At 49.1% G+C, this 21,238-nt stretch overlaps 1 protein-coding gene across 1 annotated transcript in view; it reads right to left on the bottom strand.

The window, feature by feature from the left end:
* Positions 1-21,238, bottom strand: part of LOC119698718 (TOG array regulator of axonemal microtubules protein 2-like) — a 59,184-nt gene that overhangs the window by 27,191 nt on the left and 10,755 nt on the right. The window contains exons 2-8 of the mRNA XM_038131045.1: positions 17,705-17,865; positions 17,156-17,202; positions 15,705-15,926; positions 14,237-14,325; positions 13,127-13,274; positions 11,856-12,017; positions 10,999-11,131 (exon numbers count right to left, since the gene is read on the bottom strand). Coding sequence (XP_037986973.1) covers positions 10,999-11,131; positions 11,856-12,017; positions 13,127-13,274; positions 14,237-14,325; positions 15,705-15,926; positions 17,156-17,202; positions 17,705-17,865 — 962 coding nt within the window. The remainder of the gene's footprint in view (positions 1-10,998; positions 11,132-11,855; positions 12,018-13,126; positions 13,275-14,236; positions 14,326-15,704; positions 15,927-17,155; positions 17,203-17,704; positions 17,866-21,238) is intronic.

Genomic DNA, 21,238 nt, shown 5'->3' with positions numbered 1-21,238 from the left:
GGCAGAGAGACACAGCTTCTTAACCACCAACCTCAATGCAAACAAGGATCTGCCTCTGGTTTTGCTTCTTGCAAGCCTCTCTGGCCAAGATCAGTGAAATAGCACACAGAGCCCCATGACCCAACAATGGGCAAAGCAGCTGATCATCCTTGAAACACAACCACCAACCCCTCAGGACTCATTTCTCCAACCAGAGCCTTGTACCTGTGGCAGACTTTGTACCTTTACTAAATTTTTTCACAATTTGTTTCCGCATGAACAATGAATGAAACGTCAAATTGCCTTCTATTTCTATTAATATATTATCTAAACCCACATGGAAGTTTTGAAAATGCACCCTAGAGAGGCAATTGAGAGATTTCTAATAAAAGGAATCATTCTAGTTTTTAACTTTGAAGTCAAGGGCCAAAGGTCTCATCTGGCTCTTCCCTTTGCTCAGTGGCACACAGCAAAGGGCACTATTAGAACACCCTTCAAAGCTCCAGCCCACCAGAGATGGCTGCTGCTTGACAGCTGGCAGAGAAACATCAGTGGCTAGCTGCTGTCTTTGGCTGAATGCTTTTGTGGCTTCCAACCAAGAGATGTTTCAAACCTCAAGGTGTCTTAGAGAATTACCCAGACGCCATTGCCCTGGCATTTGAGCATCTCCACATTTGAATGGCATTTCCCCTCCCAGTGTGAATGGCATTTTTTCTTACAATGTGCACTGAAATAGGGGCATAGAGAGAGAAGGCTACACAGGGGACTGAAATTTAGCCAGAACACGAGTGTTTTCTCACACTGTCTCTGGAATCTGCTCTCTGCTCATTTTCGGAACTGAACTATAGCAAACACAGGCTCCTGAAAGGCCCCCAAACCAATTCTGCTAACCAGGGAAAGGGTATAGGTGCCCATTTTAAAATGGGACTTCATTTGAGTTTAAATGCAATTCAAGACTTTGGTCACTATGGAACTTGAGAAGAGCCCCAGGGAGAGCTCAGTCCCGAGGCCGAGCGCTGCCCCCATCTCAGATGCTGCACAGCTCTGCAGCAGCCCGGGAAAGCCTGCCAAATACACCTGCCTTGGCTATTGGGCAGGAGGGACAAGCTCAGCACCTCCTGATGTGGAGGAGCTCCTCTAGTGTCTGTTCTCAGGCATTCCCTGGAAATACTCCCTCAGAGACCTCTTGGCTTAGAAGGGGAGGCCATACCTGTGATCCGCTCCGTGACATCCAGCAGAGCTTGGCCACTCAGTTGGCTCCATTGGTGGCTGAGCTCTTTCATCAGTGATACTTCATCTACAAGGGAAACACACGTTTCTGCTCACTCTTCTGAGGCCATAGGAGAAAGGACAGTGGGAAGAGAAACGGCAGGGGCAACCCCATTTTATACAATTCAGTCAATTTCTGCTCCTTTTTGAATCCTTTCCTTCCTTCCTTCCTTCCTTCCTTCCTTCCTTCCTTCCTTCCTTCCTTCCTTCCTTCCTTCCTTCCTTCCTTCCTTCCTTCCAGCCTACTTGGCAGGGTTTAAAATTCCAATAGAAAAGCTCTCCTTTCACATTTGGAAATCCAAAGTTGTCTGCTGTACCAGGAGCTATGTCAAAACATTTCCCACCAGGGACCTCAAGAGTTCAGTCACATGGAAGCAGCTAGAAGGTTTTGCATTCCAGAGCAAAAAGGAAGAAGCCCATCTTGGGACACAGAAAGGTGCTGAGTCAGGCCATTCATGACTTCACAGAGCAGCTGAGGTGGAGCAAGTGGAAAGTGCCCCTGAAGACCTGCCTCTTCAACACTCCAGGCGTATTCCCCCAGTGGGGCATTTTCAGAGCTGACATCAATCTGTGTGGCCAAGGAATTTACAGCAGCCCTTGCCTAGGCAGCTATTTGCTATTGCCATCTTGCCCCATGCAAAACAACATGTGGGACAAGGCATCATTGACAGCTGGATTTAGACCCGTTTGTTAGAACAAAATTAACTTGATGAATCCTAAGTTCCTCTTTGGAAAAAGAAGACAAAGGAGAAAGGTGGAAAAGAGGCAGTTAATGCCTAAAATGTAGAGCCTTCCAGGTGGCTGCTCTGCAGAAGCTCTGATGGGCCGCTGTCCCTTCATGCCAAAAGCACAGCTGTTCGTTTTTGGGAAGTCACACGGGGCCCAAGCAAACTCCAAAGCCCCTTTGCCCCTGAATTGTAGCAAAGCTGAGTCCAGGGCTTTGTCTTCAGACAAGCGGCACAGAACCAAGAGTGCCTGGGACTGTTGGGAAATGCTGCTGCACATTCCAGCCTGTTGGGGACTGGTGCATAAGGACTGCACCTGCGCAGCTTCTGGTGGGAGTCAGCTGCAGCGTTCCACAACGCTGGACCACAGCAGCTACCAAGGCACTCAGCCTTCTCTTGTGTTGGAGAGACAGAGACACAGTTGAGGAGAGTCCATGCCAGGGCTCAGCCTTACCTAGATGAACCACAGATTGGTCCAGTGCCTTCACAGCTGCGGCATGAACCCCGGGATCCTTGGAGTTTAGGTTCTTTGTTATCCCTTCAACCAAACGGATCATCACCGGGTTCAGGGCATCTGCCAGGAGTCCTATGATTTCTGCCAGCACGTCCAGCGCCTTCTGTTTCACTTTCTTATGAGTGTCAAATATTCTCAGGACAAAATGATCAAAAATCTGGGAAGAGAACAAAGAACAGGAAAGCTGGATTAAAATATGACCTAGTTTGAAGAGGGGATGTAGAAATGAGCACTCAGCAATGTAAAAGATGAAAGAGATCCTTTCTGTCAGGTCAGCCCTTGCTTGCACAATTTCACCGTTCTCCTGTGGGCCACTCACTGGAATGGCTGCGCAACCTGATGCTGCTTGAAAGATTGTCATCTCTTTTTAAGAGTTTTGGCTGGGGACAGAATAGTTCCTAGGGTGTTTCTTTCCATCTATAAAATCATGAAATCAATTCCATTTTTTAATTCAAAAGTCTACCTTTGCTTGCAAAGTATGGAAGCTGATATTTACAATGCCCGTTTTTCTAGACAGATGCCTCAAGCAGTGAGGGCAATTCTGATTGTGCCAAAATTGTGGCTGGAGGAGATCTAAATTTTATTTTGTCTGTCTCAGAACCTGTGTCTGCAGAAGGGCAGGGCTCTGATCAACTCTTCCAGGATCATAACCATTTCTCTAACTAACAGGTAGACTTCTGAAATATAATGTGCTCTACAGCTCTCATTAGAGCACGTTCAGTCCCTTGACAGCCCCAGTATCAGGCACCATATTCTGGAAAAAAGGGGAAAAGCAGCTACTGGGAGGAGAAAGGGTGGGTCTCTCCTTAGCTGTTTTCTTCCTTTTCCAAAGAGAAAAAAGGCCTCCCAACAAGGGTGAGCACCATCTTTACCAAGAGGAATAGGGCTGAGGATGGAAATGCACAGCCAGAGTTGTGCCTGTGCAAGACAAGATGGAGTTTACAGCAGTATCCTTTTAAAAACATTTTGCTTAAACCAACCCAGCCTGATACTTCTCTTCCCCATGCAAACTTTTTTTTTTTTTTTGTCTAGAGAATAATGGCCATGCTTTCAATGGCTGGATTCCCTTCACATAATTCAACTGGGACTAGGAGACAGCAGCAGTTACACCAGCAGAAAATTCTGCCATCATCTGATCAACAGCAGCAATAGGCACCTGCCAGACAAATACAGCTGGACTGAAATAACTTGTCCTGAAGCCTGGAGCTGAATTACATTTGTCTGGGTAAGAGGGACCAGCCTGTCCCAAACAGACAGGATGTAATGCCAAGTCACACTGAATTCACTTTACTTCTGCAGGCTTGGGAGAGGAGCTAAAGGAAAGGAACAATGAAGATACCCTACGTACTTGGACAATGTTGGTGGAGATCAGCCTGGGGCTGCTTTTACACAGGTCTAGGAGGAGTGCCACTCCTTCCATCCGTGTCTGAAACCCCTTGGCTTCCAGGAGATGGTAAAGCTTCTGGAGCTCCTCCCTTCCTTTCACAGCTGCAGGTGATGTGACCTGGGCTTTTGGGTGGCGTAGGAGGCGTCCAGCAGTGGCAGACTTCACCCTGGAAAACAAAACCAAATTAGGACCTGCTGCTGATAATGCCTTCAGTTAATTGTCAGCCAGACATCTTGAGGAGCTTTCCTAATGAGGTGATTTCAAGCTAGAAAATGATGAGGCTCTGAAAACAACGTGGACTTCATGACAATCATTACGGGAGACAATCTGCAAGTAACATTCTCCCCACTGCTCACTCAGGAAAACCAAGGGTAAGATGCATCTGATCTAGCTTCAGATGGCTTCCAAGGCACACATTGCTTTGTAGGGAAAGAGAGACACTACTTCCAAGTTTAAATGCCTCCTCATATGGGAAATGTGTGTCTTATCATTATAATAAAGAAACTCATCACTCTGAAGAAGGGTCTCTACAACCAGGCATGACAATCTGGAAAAGTAGCCCAGATGCATCTGAGCAGATGAACAGGGGCATCTCTGAAGGATCCAGAAAATCAGTAACAGGGATTGAAATGGAAGCCAGACATGCCAGAACTACACTCACATTTCATTTGCTTCCCTAGAGACCAGATGCACAGCTTAACAAATCCACTGGCACTAATCCTCTTGGATCAACCTGTCTCTTCCATGAGCATGGGAAGATGCTAGCCATGCTACTGAGGCATGTGGTCACTTTCCTGCCACCGCTGAGCATGACAGAGCTAAATAAATTCCCTCTGTTATCAGAGGAGCAAGTAGCTCTGCCACTGGCATGAAGAGACAGCAAGGACCAAATTCCTGTCTTAAATGCTGATTGCAGCACAGGGGCAAATAAACCAAACATGCTGCCCATCAAGCAAACTATATGAAGGACAGGAATACCAAGACAAAAAGTCCACATTGAGACCCTTGTTGACCAAAACGCCTCAGGAATTGCCTTGCTCCTTACTACTCAAACTTGGTACTGTTTGAGGCTAAGAAAACCATGAATCAGCCAGGCCAAACCACATGGATAGGAACTGCTTCTTTGGGGAATGGCATCTTGCTTCTAGACTGGGGCTTCGCATTGAAACACCCATCTGACTTCACTTGGATGAAAAAAACAAAACCCTGGTTGAATATACTTGTCTCAAGTCAGGCAGCAGAGACTTTGCCCTCTCCTAGCCTCCACAGCACTGCCCTTGCCACTGCACTGGATCGTCTGAGCTGCAACCAATGGGTGTCTTTTTGTCACCCAATTTTTGTGGAAAGCCCTGCAGAGAAGTTGTGTTCAACACTATGCAGAAGTAGACATTTTTTATCCCAGAGCATTTGTAGGGAAAGGAAACAATCTGTGGTCCTGGTCATCTCCACCAGAAAGATTTGCCTGAGGAAGAGGCATGTAAAGCTTGTCTGTGCTTGGTCACATCTGACAAAAGTGCTCAGTACCGTTTGCTTGAAGGCAATGTGTCCTGGGGCTCCTTCGGGCCATCGTTCCTCTCCTCCACCGCCTCCTTGACAGGTGGGCGTTCACCCTTCTGGCTTTCCATCCCCTACAAAGACATAAAGAAACCCCATTAATCTTTAGAATATAAAATAGGAAATTCCATCTTTGAAACACAAGTCAGAACCAGGATCATTGCTACCAAGGCTTAGGGAAACATTTCCTAACTTACAGAAAGAAACAGACCACAGATTCAGTGATGCCAGCTCTTTGTTTTCAATAGTCCAAGGCAGGTTATGGCTGCTACCATACTGAGCAGCAGTCTAAAATCCCAAATTCATTCATCTTGAGCATAAATAGGAATAATGCAAAATGATAGGCAAGGAGTGGTCTTAAAGGAAGCACCAGAAAAAATTGGACTCTTTGGGGGTTGGCCCATTGTGTTGGAAGTTGACTTGGTTCAGCGCTTACTCTCCCTGCTCCTGCACAAAGACACACTCCCTTCTGTAATGTAAATAAAAAGAACAATATCCCCCCCAAACAAATGATTTTCCACTGGATGCTGCTGAATTCACCAAGCTTCTTCCAGCTCCACAGGGCTTGACAGCAGGGCAGTATTGCCAAAAGACAGACAGTAATTGTAGTAACTAGGATTGACCTGGACATGTTTTGTATATTGGGACATTCCCTTGGCATTACTACTTCCAGTCTCTTTTGCAAAGACTCTGTTATCTTCAGGAGCACTATTGTCACTTAATTGCTTTACTGGGGGCAGAGTAGGGAGAGTGTGGGGGAGGCCTGACACGTGAGTGTAAACCCATTTGCTCCTCTTTCCCTTTCCTCTTTGTGACCCATATTCAAGGTATTCAAAACCCCACTTTTCCCCTAATAATATCAGTTCCTCTGTGGTCTGCAGATGAGCAGGCTGAGGATTAACAGCTCATTCCCAGGAGCCAAATGATTCAGCAGAGGAGGAATGAGATAAAGAGCCATTGGGCATGTTTGATCTCCTATTAGCAGTGGCAATACTTGCACAAAGGAGCTATTCCTCCTGCCAAGCACTTACTTTCTTCTTAATTCTTCTCAGGATATCTTCCAGGTCATGTGTGGAAAGAGCTTGTTCCAGAAGCTTTTTAAATTTTTGATGGGTTAGTAACATCTTCACCATCTCCTGTCCATAATGCCTAAGGAAGGGAGGAAGGAAACAAAAGAAAAGTGAACAAAGGAAGAGTGTTAACAGGAGAGGCAGATGCCTTAAACTCATCAGGAGCAATCCTTGCAGGAGAAGGCATTGCCTACTCAGCAAAGAAGGAGATTTACCTCACTTGACACTGCACAGTGCTGTCAGCTGAACACAAGAGGCAAGAGGAAAATGTGGGGCAAGACAAAAATACCATTTCACTACTGAAGTTTGGGGTGTGCTTCTGTGGGATCAAAGGATCCCAGAGAACAAGCAGAACACATCTGCTTTGTTGTCAGAGCCTACTAGCTGTGTCCTACTGCCACTGCACAGTAATTCACCTTTCTTTAACTGGCAGGAAAGCCAGGAATAAACACCTCATGCTTGCTTTTGATTATTCTATACTACATGTATGCACAGGGGCAGCTGGTTGTTCTGGTGTTCTTGGAAGCTATTAATGGGAATTTCATCATCAAAGGAAGGGGATTTTGGTGGTTTGGGGGAATTTTGCCACGAGGAAACCACGGCTTTCTTCAAGAAGAAATTTGGAGGTCACTGAGCCACAGAAAACAGCATTCTAGAAATCTGCAGAAGAGGTTTAGAAAGACTGAAGGTGTTGCCTAAAGGCCTCGGAGATATTTCTAGGCAAATCTTCAGTTAATGTGAAATAGATGCTTGGGATCCTGCAGTGGTGGACATTAGCCAGCACTTTGGCTTTCTCCTGTGCACCCAAGGCCAATCCAAACTGTTGGACTGGCTAATCGGAGCTCTTTGGATCTCAGGAAAGAATCCTTCGAGTCACAGGAAATTGGCAATGCTCCTTCTTGCTGGCCAGCCTCAGGTTACCCAGTGCAGTCATTTCCCCAGGCAACCCAGAGCAGCGGTCACAGCACCAAGCCTGACGGAGCTCAAGAAGCGTTTGCACAATGCTCTCAGGCACGTGGAGTGACTCTTGGGCTCTCCTGCACATGGCCAGGAGCTGGACTTGATGACCCGCATGGGTCCCTTCCAGCTCAGCATATTCCATGATTTGATAACCCTTATCCACACAGTGAGTTCACTTCTTATTTCCTTGAGTTTCCACTCTTGTGTGGTTTTACCTTTCAAGCCAAACACAAAAGGGTTCTCCTGGTTTTGGAGGTGAAATGAAGCTCATTACCTTGTGTCCTTGTGACAGTCCTGAGCAAGCGTCCCTGCCACCTCTGCCAGCCTCTCAGCCTTGGGTGTGCCTGCAAGCTTCGTGACTCCCATTTTCTCCATCAAGGACAGGAGCAGTTCGGCCGCACACTTCCGCACCTGCACGTAGCGGCTCCTGGGAAGAAGAGAGCAAACCCTGGGGCACAGGGAGAAGGAGCAGCAGCAGCACAGGCCTTGGCCAGAGAAGAAGCATTTGGACAACAATCTCAGACACACGGCGTGACCCTTGGGTCGTTCTGTGCAAGGCCAGGAGCTGGACTCCATGGTCCTCACGGGCCCCTTCCAACTCCCCATATTCTACAGTTCTGTGATTCTGTCACCTAATGGGCTGCAGGAGGGCAGCAATAGGTGACAAGGGGAAAGAAATGAGGTTGATGGGAGAATCAAGTCACTGAATCCACAGAAGAGGCAGGATACAGGACCCTTCCCTCCCAGCATTCCCATTCTCTCTCTCATCCCTTCCCCTGCCCACACACTGGAAGCTGAAGAATATCACTAAAAGAAGAAGAACCTACTTGACTCCCCTGTCCATGAGAACAGTCATTGCTCGTGCAGGAGTCACGTTCTCGACCATCATCCCCAGGCTCTGACAGGCTGCCTTCTGAATAAACTCTGGGGAGTTCCACACCATGTGGAGAAGGACCGCAGCAACCTCATCCGCCTCGGAGTCCATGTCCTTCCTCAAGATGGCAAAGAGATCTCCCAGAGTGACAATTGCAGAGCACGACACCTTGGACCGCAGGTTGGTCACCTGGGGAAGTCATGAGGGGAAACATAAGAATCACCTTGCAAGGAAAACCAGTTTCCTTAGACAAAACTCCCAGGAAATCACAACAGGTCCCACTGTGTAGACAGGAACAGAAAAGCACTGGAAGAGCAGAAGAGCCCAAGCACAGAAAGGCATTTACTCTGGCACCAATTTCTGGCCCCACACCTGCTTACTGCAGGCGGAAAAAAATGTTTCACTCAAGTGTTCTACCTAAACTCTCTAGAATGTCAACTGCTTTGATTTTAGGCCCTTTGATTTGAAAAACAAAGAAGCAAATTAAAGCAAGGGATGCTTTCAAACCATAAAGCACAAGTCAGAAAAATAAATCACTCAGGTACTCCTGTTCCAAAAAGCAGCACCTGTAGTTGAAGCACTCAGACAGGAAACAGAAAACACAGGCTCAGGTCTACAGACTCATTTGCAGTGTTCAATTACAGCTTGGGCAGAGATTGGCACTCTGGCATACAAGGTCATTAGTGTCTCCGTTTCTGCCCTGCATTATAATGGCACCACAGTCAAAGACAAGTGTCAGATACGCCACCTGCCAGTAACTACAGCTGCAAGCACACACAGATCCTGCAGATAGCTGAGAGACATTAGAAATAGAAGGTCTAAAACCAGAAATGAAGGCAGTCCCTGAGCACACATGGAGATGAACAAGCACATATCCACTCTACAAGCCGGGCATGAAGTATGGGGCACAATTCAGAGCAATGTTCTCACCTCGCTGGTAACTGCCAAGCAAATCTCACGAAGCCGACAAAGCAGGACTTCAGAATGGGACTCAGCCAGGTGTGTGATGTTTAAGAGTCCCTTCTTCTTCCGTTCCCTGAAAGGCAAGTGCCACAAAGATTGATTTTTCTCTCTACCCAAGAATTAGGCAGCACCCTCTGAAATGACCAGGCTGGCAGCTCAGTCAAACCATGGGAGGTGCTTTTCAAGGAGTACTTGATAAAATCGTGGAACACATTGCCACAGGGTGCTGTGGCTCTCAAAAGCATACACAAACCCACGAGGCAAATAGGGGGCTTTCAGAGTCTTCATTTGGGGCCTTTCTGAAAATCTCTGGTATTAAGCCCCTCAGTCACAGCTTGCTAAAAGCTGTGAGGCCCGGCCATGCTGCTGTTTCTTGTCACCTCCCTGGACCTGTCCCTGAGACACATCCCATTGGGCTGTTACTGGGACATTTTCCTCCTTTGTCAGCCCCAGCAGGCAGTTCAGCACTGAGACTCTGCACTGCCACTCTGGAGCTGAGTGATTCCATTCTACAATCTACACCTGTGTGTCACCCACTCCACTCCACCTCACACATTCCCCAGAAAGGCAGCAGGATGTGTCCCAGAAGATTAAGATTCCACACCTGGGCAAAAACTGTTGAAACTCTGGCTTTCCCCAGAACACTCCTACCTAAAACAACCCTCACAACAGCAACATGTTACTTAAAAGTTGCAAACAACTCCCTCTCTCAGCACTTGCTTTGTGCCGGCCCTCAGCCTCAGGAAGGTATGTGAGGCATCAGGGCTGCAGCACAGGGCTGGTGACCGATCCCACGGGCACCCCCGAGTGTCATCAGGACCCCCCACACCTGCAGAAGCTCTCTGCACCTCACAGGGCACCAAGAGAAATGGGGAAGAGAAAGCAGAAGACAAAGGGCAAAGCAAAGGAAATGCATCATGGCCAATTTTTCATGCTTATCCCTGTGAGAATGAAGCAGCCACCAGGGAGTGGATGCTAACCCAGACATCAAAAAGACAACCAATATCACCTAACATTTGCAGGGTTATCACTTCTGGGCCTACTTCTGTCTGTGTAGAATTTTGGGACACATTGTGAGTGTTGACAAAACATCTCAGGCCCATATGAAGCAATGAGAAGGAAAAGTTGAATTCCCAAAATGCAAGATTCCTAGAGGATTTGATTTCTTTTCCCTTCTCTTCTGCCATGAGCCCATCAGGAGTAATGGCATGCTGAGGGACTTGAAAATGCACAACTCAGTCCATTTGTCAAAAAGAGGAGCTCCCTGGAGCTGCTTCTGGGACTCGCATGCAGGAGTCCCTGCCATTGCTGTCAGCAGGAAGGAATCTTACTCAGTCCCACTGGGCCAGTGGCCCAAGGCACCCAAATCTCAACACTCAAAACTGCTGCCATCCCGCTTCTGCCTTCAGCCAGCAAATCATCTCGGCCCACAGCTTTCTCTCCTCCCTCAACATTTCCTTTGCAGCTCCATGGAGCAGCAGGCAAAGCAAGGAAACAGCAGGGACCTGCTGCAGCTGCAGCACTGCTGCACAGCAAGGCCAAGCAAAGGCTGCTCTCCAATCTTTATGCTTTCACGGCTCTGCAGTGGTTTCCCCAGAGCCCTTTGGCCCTCTGGGCTCTCGGGGCTCAGAGGCACTAGCAAGACACGCTTCTAACAGACCTGAACGCTGAGAGGGACACGGAGGGAACGGGGCCTTTCTTACCAGTCATCGCTGCTGAGCATGCTGAGTGCCTCCTGCAAGGACTGCTGTGGGTTTGAAAAGGCTCTGTCCTTCTGCCCATGCCCACGCAGCGGCTCCTCTCGGCGCTTGGCACCAGTGGCCGTCTGCGAGGTCACTGTAAGGAGAGGGTCGGCCATGGGCGCTGCAGCCGCGGGCAAGGCACCCCGCCATGGAGCGGCCTGCAGCCCCATCTCCCAGCCAGGGCTCCATGTGGCACACACTGCCACTGGCTCAGAGACTTCCCTGCTGTCTGGCTCCTGGGGCTCCTTGCTTGCTCCCAGCCTCCCCCAGCTGGGCACAGCTCCAGGCTAAACCTGACAATTGCCCTCACAGCGCCAGTTCCCAAGTGCCACAGCTGCCACAGCCAGCGGCAGCTTCCTGAGGCCACAGAGCTCCCCCTCCCTGCCAGACAGTGCCGACAGCAGGACTGGCTACCCCAGGAGGGAACCTCTCAGGTGCCTCTCTTGTCTCAGCACCCGGATTTCTCCCAGCTCTGAGGACAGGGGCACTCTGCAGCCCCTGAGGAAAGACCTGCAGCTGCCTCGCAACAGCACCAAGCCAAGCCTGAACAACCCACCCTGCTGGGCCCAGCTCAATCCCCATGGAGCAAGGACCAGGGAACAGCCACACCTGACCCTTCACTCATGACCTCTGTTTCCATTGACTTCAAATGCTCTAGACTATCTAGCTGGAGTAACTCCAAAGTAGATTTGCTGCTCATTTTCAGGACAGACCATGGACCCAAGATGCCAGCTGTGCTGCCTGAGGCAGGAGGCAGTTTGTGCCCCTTGTGCAAAGACAAACCCCTGCAGGAAAAAGCTGCCACAGGGCAGGCTTACCTGAGGAGTTGCGTGGGAAGCTGTCATCCCCAGGGAGGGTGGGCGTACTGGGCAGCAGTGGCACGTTGTCCTGCTTTCTCACGACCTTCTTCTTCATGGCACTACCAGGGTGTTTTCTCTGCACACTAGGAGCTGTGCCAGTGACAGGTGGGAGGCTAAAGGCTGCAGGGACCAAAGAGAAGCTTGTCAGTGGAGGGTGCTGGACAGGGTGACGATGGAAAGGGCCAGAAAAGTTGCTGGAGCTGAGTAACATCTCTTTGTTATCCCAAAGATCTTCAAGTATAACAATGGCAAACTAACATGGGATAGTGATCACAGAATCACAGAATCCTAGAAAAGCTGGGGTTGGAAGGCACCTCTAACCACCATCTAGTCCAACCCCTGTGAGCAGGAACATCTTCATCTAGCTCAGGTTCCTCAGAACCCCATGTAAGCTGGCCTTGAATACCTTCAAGGATAGCCCAACAGCAGCTTCTCTGGGCAAATCTGGACAGCTTTTCATCCCCTTCCTTTAAAAACAAATTCTCCCTAATATCTAATCTAAATCTACCCTCTTCTAGCTTAAAAGCAAACTGCAGTGATGTTTTTCCTAAGAAACAAGAAAAACCCAGTACTGCTTTGCTTTTGTTCTCCTGTTCCACAGGCTGGCAGGGAAAGTTACCAGAAGAAAGTGCAGATCACCTTGCGTGATGCCCTCAGGCTGAGCGCTGCCCCCTGAGGGCCCTGCTGCCGCCCTCGGGCAGTGCTCACAGCCCTGCAGCCAGAGCCCCTCAGCCGGGATGCAGTCGGGAACGCTGCTTGCTCCTGGGGCTACAACAGAAGCACTGGCTGGGGCTTCAGCACAGCTCTACAGCGCCAGCTCCTCAGCAGGGAGCAGCAGGAGAAGGATCTCTGGAGTCTTCATCAGAAGGACGTGAATTTTGTTTCTTCCAGGTTGCACCCCGGTTGAAAAGCATTCTTTTGGCCTCACCTTCCCTGGAGGCTGCTCTCCAGGAGAGAGTCTGAAGCCCCAGTGTACTTTGCAAGACAGAGTTTTCTACTCTGAAAGACTTTCGAGGTAAAGTTGGGAAGCTGATATTCTCTTACTGACTCAGTGAGGCCATTGGCAAGACACTTCATGCCTCTGTATTTTTCTTTAGGAAACAGAATTAAATCCTAGCGCAAGCTTCCACTCAGGTGCAAGCGGAACAGCCCCCCAGTCTGATTGCAACATTGTGCAAAGGGCAAGCAAGTGGTCAAGAAGGACCACCACAAGTGTAGCCACCACTTACTTGCTTCAGCTGCATCCCCAGGCTCAACTGTCTCTGGGGGAAGCTTCAAGGATGTTTCCTTTTGTCTCCTCTTCAGCTCTTTTACCAAAAGCTCCATTTCCTTCCACGCTGAGCTCTTTGGAGCCAACTTGCACAATGTACCACGCACCTAGGTGCAATGGAAATACAGCACAGACTGTAAGCAGAGACACACAAACCACACACAGCATCTCACCAGCAGCACAGAGTCCACAGAGTGCCACAGGCTTCCATGCAGCTCCATAGACATTCCAATAGTTTCAGAGGAATGTCTCCCATCCTCACCTTGGCAATTACACACAGTGGGGTGGGACATTGACTGCCACAACCTTCCACTACTGCAACCGCAGCCTATGTCAGGAAGCCCTGCTTGAAGCATGAAACTCATAGGAGTGCTCCAAGACAGATGAAGAGCTCACATGACAGTGAGCAGGCAGTTCAGTTCCTACAGGCCATGGCAGGAGAATGAAAACCATGTGCAACAGCCAGCAAGGAGGGCTAATGAGCTGTTGCTCATTGCTGGCACTGATGGCCAGGAATTGCAGCTGTTTCTCACTTCCTGCCTTCTGAAGGACTCAGCTCTGAAGGACTTGGTCTCTGAGACCAGCAGAGCAAAAGGAGGAGTCCCGTGAGAACAACTTGCAAAAGCATTGATATTCATGAGCAGAAAACTTGAGAATGAGAGGCCTGTGAGATACAGCCACTGGAAAGGGTAACCAGGAACAATCAAAGTCTCCCATTTTATTTGGCAGCCTTGCTTACACTCAACATTAGAATCTTTGCTTCTCTGCTGCCAAGGATGCACTTTGCCCACCTTCACTGATGTGAAGCTTGCTCTGCCATTGAGAACTTGTCTAAAACAGCCTTTGCACTTCTAGAATGCTTCTGGCATCACCTTAGCAACATCTCCAAGCCAGTGACCTTGGCACCACTGGAAATGGCCAAGCAATTGCCCTGTAGCTTTCAAATATATTCCCAAGAGAACCCCAATTCCCCAAGGAATGGAAGATGATGATTTTCAGGGACATTTTGGGCCCAGCACTAAACAGCCACTGGCAAGGTAGTCTGCTCATCCCTGTCCTTAGCCCTTACCTTTGCAGAGCTGGCCCTCAGCTCTTTGTCCCTCGTAAGACCAGCACTGCTGGGATGGTCTGTCTCCTTGGCCTGGCTCAGTGGGAGGCCTGGGAATGGAAGCAAAGGTTCCTATAAATCTCTGGCAGACTTCAAGCCCCCAAAAATGCCATGCTGCGCAACAGGCAAGACAGGTTCCAGATTGCAGAGCTCTCCTAAGACACAGAGATTGGGATTGAGAGCAGCAAGGTACAATGCCTAGACCCTCTCCCAGGGGATGGGCTACTGGCAGCAGACATGACATTACTCTGTTGGCCAGCAGACTGAAACCTGCTGCATGACAAAGGCCTCAGCCCCTGCATGCTGGAGACAGCCTCTGTGTCTGATAGAGAAGGACAGAGATGGAGATTGATCTTGACAGTGATTCTTCTCTGCCCTTATTCATGCTGATTTTAGTAAACGTCTTCTTTCCGGTTCCTAAAAGAAGTCCCGGGTTCTAATACCTGGATGCATTTAGAGCAGCCTTTTCTTCTCGGTTGGAATATTTTAGAGGACATTCAAAGAAAAGCCTCGGGTTGCCGGAGTGATACCCAAATGTGAATTGTCTTCTTGACACTAGAGAATTCATTTTCCCCAAGGATTTTCCTTCTAAACTGCATGAGACTGGGCCACTTTCGGGCCAGCCTGACTACTGGTTGATTTTCTTAATGCAACTAGGACAATGGAGCTCATTCTGGAATAGGCTCCAACCGAGCTGTTCAAATTCTGAGAACTAATCATTCTGTACAACAGCTTCACAGAGGATTCAATCATGTAGCAGCAAAGTAGAAAAAAACAACTTCGTAAATCCGGATTCTTTGCCCCTGCAGAATGGCCAGTTAGTAATAAAGAAGAGTAAGATATGGGATTTGAGGAAGAAGAGCAATTCTGGACAGAAGGCAAGGCCTTGGAAGGTAGGAGCATCTGGGGAGATGGCAGGGAAAGTACAGATCCCACGGTAACCTCCTTGGCACCATGGTAGACAGCCAGGTCTGCAAAATGGACACGCAAAATGTAACAGAGGCTGCAACGCAAACCTAAAGCATCTCAAGCTCCATATTTCATGGGACACATTTCCTGGAAACTTTTAAATAGCTGCACAGGGAAACATGCTCCTGCTGGCAATAACTTGAGGCAGGCCAGGAGAAAACCCTGAGCCACTTCCCCAGAGCTCCCACAGGAACAGCCTGGCCTCTGGGCTGCCCTGGGACAGCAGGGAGCCCAGAGCCCTGTGCTCTCCAGGAATGCCTCAGCTGCACATGCACCCTCCGGCTCCTCTCCCTGCCCCACAGCTGAGCAGCCCTACAGCTGCACGGGGCACTGGCAGCAGCACAGCTCCTTGCAGGGGACACATGCAGGGCACAACTCTTCCCTGCCAATGGGCACAGCCTCTCTGGGCAGCCACAAGACCCTTCCTCCCAACAGAGAGTGGACCCAGCTCCCGCCTTACCTTTTTGTGAGGCTGAGCCATGCTCCTGGGGCTCCTGGGCCAAGGCCCCCTGAGCCGGCTGGGAGCTGAGACCTCCATTCCCAAGGCCAGGGTCCGGCACTTGAATCTCCAAGCCGAAGGGGTCCGTGAGTTCCCTTGGGAACAGAGGCATCCCAGGTCCTGACTTACACTGAGAGCTCTTTTCCTTCTTTCTCTGCGTTTCTGTTGTAGATTCAGAAGAAGCTGTCGACCAGGTCCAAGAGAAGAAGTGAGTTAATTGAATGCACGCCTTTAGAATCAGCCCTTCTAATGGGTGAGGAATTCAAAGTGTGTTTTAGTTACTGAAAAGATTGCTTGGTTGTTTATTTTTCATGAAACTAGCATCAGTTTAATTTCTCTGAACAGTATGGAGCTGGCAAGCCAAGAGAGAAGGGCTCTACTAATTCATGTGGTGCCCGTTGCCTCCCCACTACTACAGGATCTTTTTCTTCCAAACAGTTGGGAATTACAGTGCTCTCTAGAGTCTGACTCTGGCAAGGAAGTAATTGTTTTCAAAAGTAGTTTTCAAGGCCTTCCTTTTCGTATTTCCCTCTCAATTCTAGGTCGGGTTTTGCAGTTTGGGGGATTCTTTATATTACTCTTTCCAACAAAGGAACTTCTGGGACACAAACTATGGCACCACATGTTAGACACAAAAGCAGCTTTGCTTTCCCCATTAGATGTGCCCAATATTCAGTGAGCCTGTGTTTGTAGGGCACAAAGTGCTCATCCAAATGTTCCACTTTTGCTCTACTTACTTGTTCCAGGGCTTTATTCTCTGCTTTCCTTTCAGCAGAGACACCCAAACCCAAACAAACAAGACCTATCTCAAAACAATGCTGACCTTGCTAATACTGACAGTTCCAAATGTCCTTAATGGCAATAGCTGATGGCCGGTCATTCTGAAAGACTCCCCAACAGAGCTACTTGAACTAAGAGAACTAATTCCCAACACGGCTTCACAGGGAATAAAATCATGTGGCAGCCAAGCACTATGAGAGGAATGCCTGTCTCAAAACTGGATTCTTTCACCCTGCAGAATGCACGGGTCAGTAATAAAAGTAAGACAGGAAAGGACGAATGACATAAGTCATTCACCTTACTTACTGAGTAAGACTTCTCCCTAGCTGCATTAAGCATTCCAGCAGCATATCGCAATTAAGGAGTCATTCCAAGGGAGACATACCCAAGATTTGGCAGAAATAACCTTGAGCAAATGGACCAGGTGAACTGACCTCTTTTTCTGAATCAGCAGAATTGTTTTTAAGTCTCATCTTTCCTATCATTACACTGAGAGTCCACTGAGGCCATCAAGGAATTGAAATGAATTTAAAGAAATTTTCAAAAGATTGTGTTTTAACCAAGCTTCCCAATTGTCACCTCTGAGTCAAGACAAGAAAGATCATTTTCAGTCAGAAATGCCCTCTATATACCTGCATGTTCAGAGGTCTTCTCTTGGCTAGTGCTGCTGGATCTTGGCCTGGAGAAAATGGAGGAGTAAAGAACATATCAGGAGGCAGAAAGAGAAAGGAGGGAATGGCCGTACCATGAAAGGAGGAAAACCTTCCTAGCATGGTCACTCTGATGGAAGGATGAAATGCAACACATAAACCCAACAGCATGCAGAGCTGATTAATTGTTCTTCAGCTTTCAGTTGCTGGAGTCACAGAGAGCTGGCCAAGCTCTGGCTGAAATAATAGCCTGAAATATTATTTCAGCTCAGGCTGAAATAATAGCCAAGTCTCAGAGAACCCATCCTGAGATGTTTTGAAGTCCTGCCACCTCTTCCCCACCACCACCTCTGCTCTTGGGCCATTGCTCTTGGGTTTGACATTGTGCTGGATCATCATTGATGGGCCACATGCTGAATACACAGAGGTTTTGCCTAAATACATGGGACAGCTGACTGTGCAAAATCACCATACAAGATGGGAAGAGTGAGGTGAACAGCACACACTGGAGCAGCAGACCCCTTGGCTTACCTCATCTCCCGGGACTCCTGGAAATCCAGCCGGGGAGAGCTGCACGGTGAGCCCGCAGCACTGTCAACAGGGAGACTTCCTGCCTTGCGTATTGGGGGGATCAAAGGCAGTCCCAGTGACGCCTTCTTCATTTCCCCACCACTGGTGTATGGCAAGGAAGCCTGGAAAGAGAAGAAAAAGCATCCAGCTTTGCCCCCATTCATGCCTCAAGACATTTAGATATGCCCTCAGCTGGGACCTGGCAGGAATAAACAAGTCAAACTGATGCAGCAGCTTGGTTGTGGACGGGGACTAGAAAGGGAACTGGTGAGGAAGAGACCATGGCACACATTTGACACCTCTCCCCTCCTGCTCACTCCTCTGCACATGGGGCTGCATTCCCAGCTGGCATCCACATGTTTGACATGAAGATGTTCTGGGGCGCCACTGCCTCCACTGGCCTTCTGGATGGCATGGCAGTGGCTTGAGATCACTGTTCTCTCCCTGACCCTAAGGTGCCTCACAGCCAGGGCTCATCTCCAGCCATGTCCCCAGAAATCCACTCTGCAGGATGTCAACTCCTGCTTTGCTCAAGCCCCTCATTTCTTCTGCTGCTGCCCTTCCCTCCTACAGTTCCCCAGCAGCCTTGGAGCCCAGATGCTGCTGAGCTCTCGGGATGCTCGCTGCTCTCCAGCTCCCACACATCCATCACCTCATGCTCACTGGCACTGAGGAAGTTCAGCACAGCTCCCTGCCCTGCTGCTCTCTGCAAGCTCTCTGCCTGCCCCACTTGCTCCAGGGCCCCCATGCCCCCATGAAGGGAGGAGGAGGCAGCAGGGGCAGATGCACACCCATGCTTAGTATCCCATCATTTCTGGCCCAGCTAAAGAGCCAAATGTGCACCTATTCAAACTTCATGAAATGGTCAGTTCCTGTCAGGGATGCTTTGGGCCCTTTCTCTGTGAGGCTGTAATCAAGCAGCCTAGCCTGTGATTGGGCTTTCTGTCTACCAAAACTGTTGTTCATCTGCCTCCTCTTAAACTCCACGGCAAACCCAAAACAAGTGCAGGTCCTGGCCCTGCTGCAAAGGCAATTGTGTGCCGGGGCTCTGGGCTGCTCTCCCCATGGCCACCTCCCAGCCCTTCCCTCTGGACAAAGCCATGCCAGAGCACACAACTCTCCAAAAGATGATGCAGTCTGGAAATAGCTTCAGAGACAACTGTGCAGGGGGCATGGCTGTACAACTCAAAAGCTGAGACAACCTGGCTTGCAGGTTCCAGCAAACACCTTTTTCCATCCAAAGCAGACACAGCTGTCAGAAAACACCAGCAAGACATAGAGATGCTTCACAAATACATACAGGTTACTAAATGGAGAAGGATTGCTTCTCCAGACAGGACAACTTCAGCTGCTCTGACTGCTTGCTGCTGTTTTCTCAGCAATAGAACAGACAGGGAACCACGACAGAGCCCAGAAACCACTCAAAGACCTCTCCTGCTATTGATACATGCTGAGGACATGAAGTCTGCACTACACACCCATTGCAAAGACACCCATGGCAAAGAGGCGCAGTGTCCAGCTGAGCTCTTCCTTGCCTCAGCTGCTTCCCTGGGCTCACAGCACAGGAAAAGTTCTCCAAGATCTGCCTACAGCCCATCAGCAGAAAATCTACCACACAGGACGTAGCTCGGTCTCCTTACCTTATGTCCTTTTCCCTCTGCACTCGGCTCCTCCTGGCTGCTTCTTCTGATGTCATTGTAGCCAGTGCTACTTTGCCCTTTGTCTTCCTCTCCATCATCCATCTTGCCTGGCTTGATGGAGGAAGAGCTCTCTCGGATGGGAGGCAAGGGCTTGGTGGGAAGGAGTGAAGAGGGACGTGTGGGGGGAAGACTCTTGGCCATACTGTAGCCAGTCACATCTGCAAAGTGGAGACACAAATGTAACAGAGTCCACAAAAGAAATCAAAAGCCTCTAATGCCCTCATTACAGGATGACAAAGGCACACCCTGCCTAGGCTGCAGCCATTTGGAAGTCTCCTGCTCCTTCATTGGCAAAATCAAAAGGCATTTCTATCACGGGAGGTTTCCCTATTTCTGCCAGTGCAACACCAGGCAATGTCCATGAATCTCCTTCACATCTCATAGGGTTCAGCTCAGAAACAGCCCCAAAGAAAGGTTTTCTTCTTCAAAAGCAGGAGGAAGGAGTGGGAACATTTCTCATTTCATGCTAAATGCCTTCCTTTTCTCTACTCATTTTGACACTAGAAAGGCTGCAGGGAGATAAAAGGCATGTGCAGGATGGAGAGGAATGTTTCCTTTTTCACCCTGAATTTTCAGGACCCCAAGGAACCACCCCAGCTCCTGCCATTCAACACTTCACATGGGAGGAATTTTCACTGCACCACTGGAGAACACTCCCAGGGACTGGGCTCTGGGAGAGTCCACTGAGCCCATCAAGGAATTGAACTGAATTTAAAGAAATTTTCAAACGATTGCATTTTTACCAATCTTCCCAATTGTCACCTCAGAGTCAATACAAGAAAGGTCATTTTAGGACCGACATGCCCTGTACCTACCTTCACGTTCCAACATCTTCTCATGGCTTGTGCTGCTGGATCTTGGCCTGGAGAAAATGGAGGACAAAAGAACATATCAGGAGGTAGAAAGAGAAAGGAGGGAATGGCCGTACCATGAAAGGAGGAAAACCTTCCTAGCATGGTCACTCTGATGAAGGGGGAAATGCAACACGTAAACCCAACAGGATGCAAAGATGATTAATTGTCCTTAAGTTTTCAGTTGCTAGAATCACACAGAGCTGGCCAAGCTCAGGCTGAAATAATAGTTAAGTCCAGCCGGGGACCCATCCTGAGATGCTTTGAAGCCCTGCCTCCTCTTCTCCACCACCACCTCTGCCCTTGGGGATTTGCTCTTGGGTTTGACATTGTGCTGGATCATCATCAATGGGCCACATGCTGAATACACAGAGGTTTGCCAAAATACATGGGACAGCTGACTGTGCAAAATCACCACTGGAGTCGGGAAGAGTGAGGTGAACAGAAAACTCAGCAGCAGACCCCTTGGCTTACCTCATCTCCCGGGACTCCTGAAAATCTACCAGGAGAGAGCTGCGCAGAGACCCTGCAGCGCTACTAACACGGGGACGTCCTGCCTTGCATATTACGGGGATCAAAGATTTTCCCAATGATCCCTTCTTCATTTCCCCACCACTGGGATATGGCAAGGAGGTCTGGAAAGAATAAAACACAGAGATCCGGTCAAGCATCCAGCCTTGCCCCCATTCATGCCTCAAGATTATTATGATATGCCCTCAGCTGGGACCTGGCAGGAATAAACAACTACAACTTCACTGAAAGGGTCAGTTCCTGACAGGGATACATTGGGGCCTTTCTCTGCGAGGCTGAAATCAAGCAGCCAAGCCTATGATCAGACATTCTGTCCACCAAAGCTGTTGTTCATCTGCCTCCTCCTGGCACCCCACGGCAAACCCAAAACAAGTGCAGGTCCTGGCCCTGCTGCAAAGGCAATTGTGTGCCTG

Source organism: Motacilla alba, chromosome 3 (genome assembly GCF_015832195.1).
Source record: "Motacilla alba alba isolate MOTALB_02 chromosome 3, Motacilla_alba_V1.0_pri, whole genome shotgun sequence".
NCBI classification, from domain to species: Eukaryota; Metazoa; Chordata; class Aves; order Passeriformes; family Motacillidae; genus Motacilla; species Motacilla alba.
The sequence above is the reverse complement of the archived record's forward strand: the minus strand, read 5'-3'. Positions and strand labels throughout refer to the sequence as shown.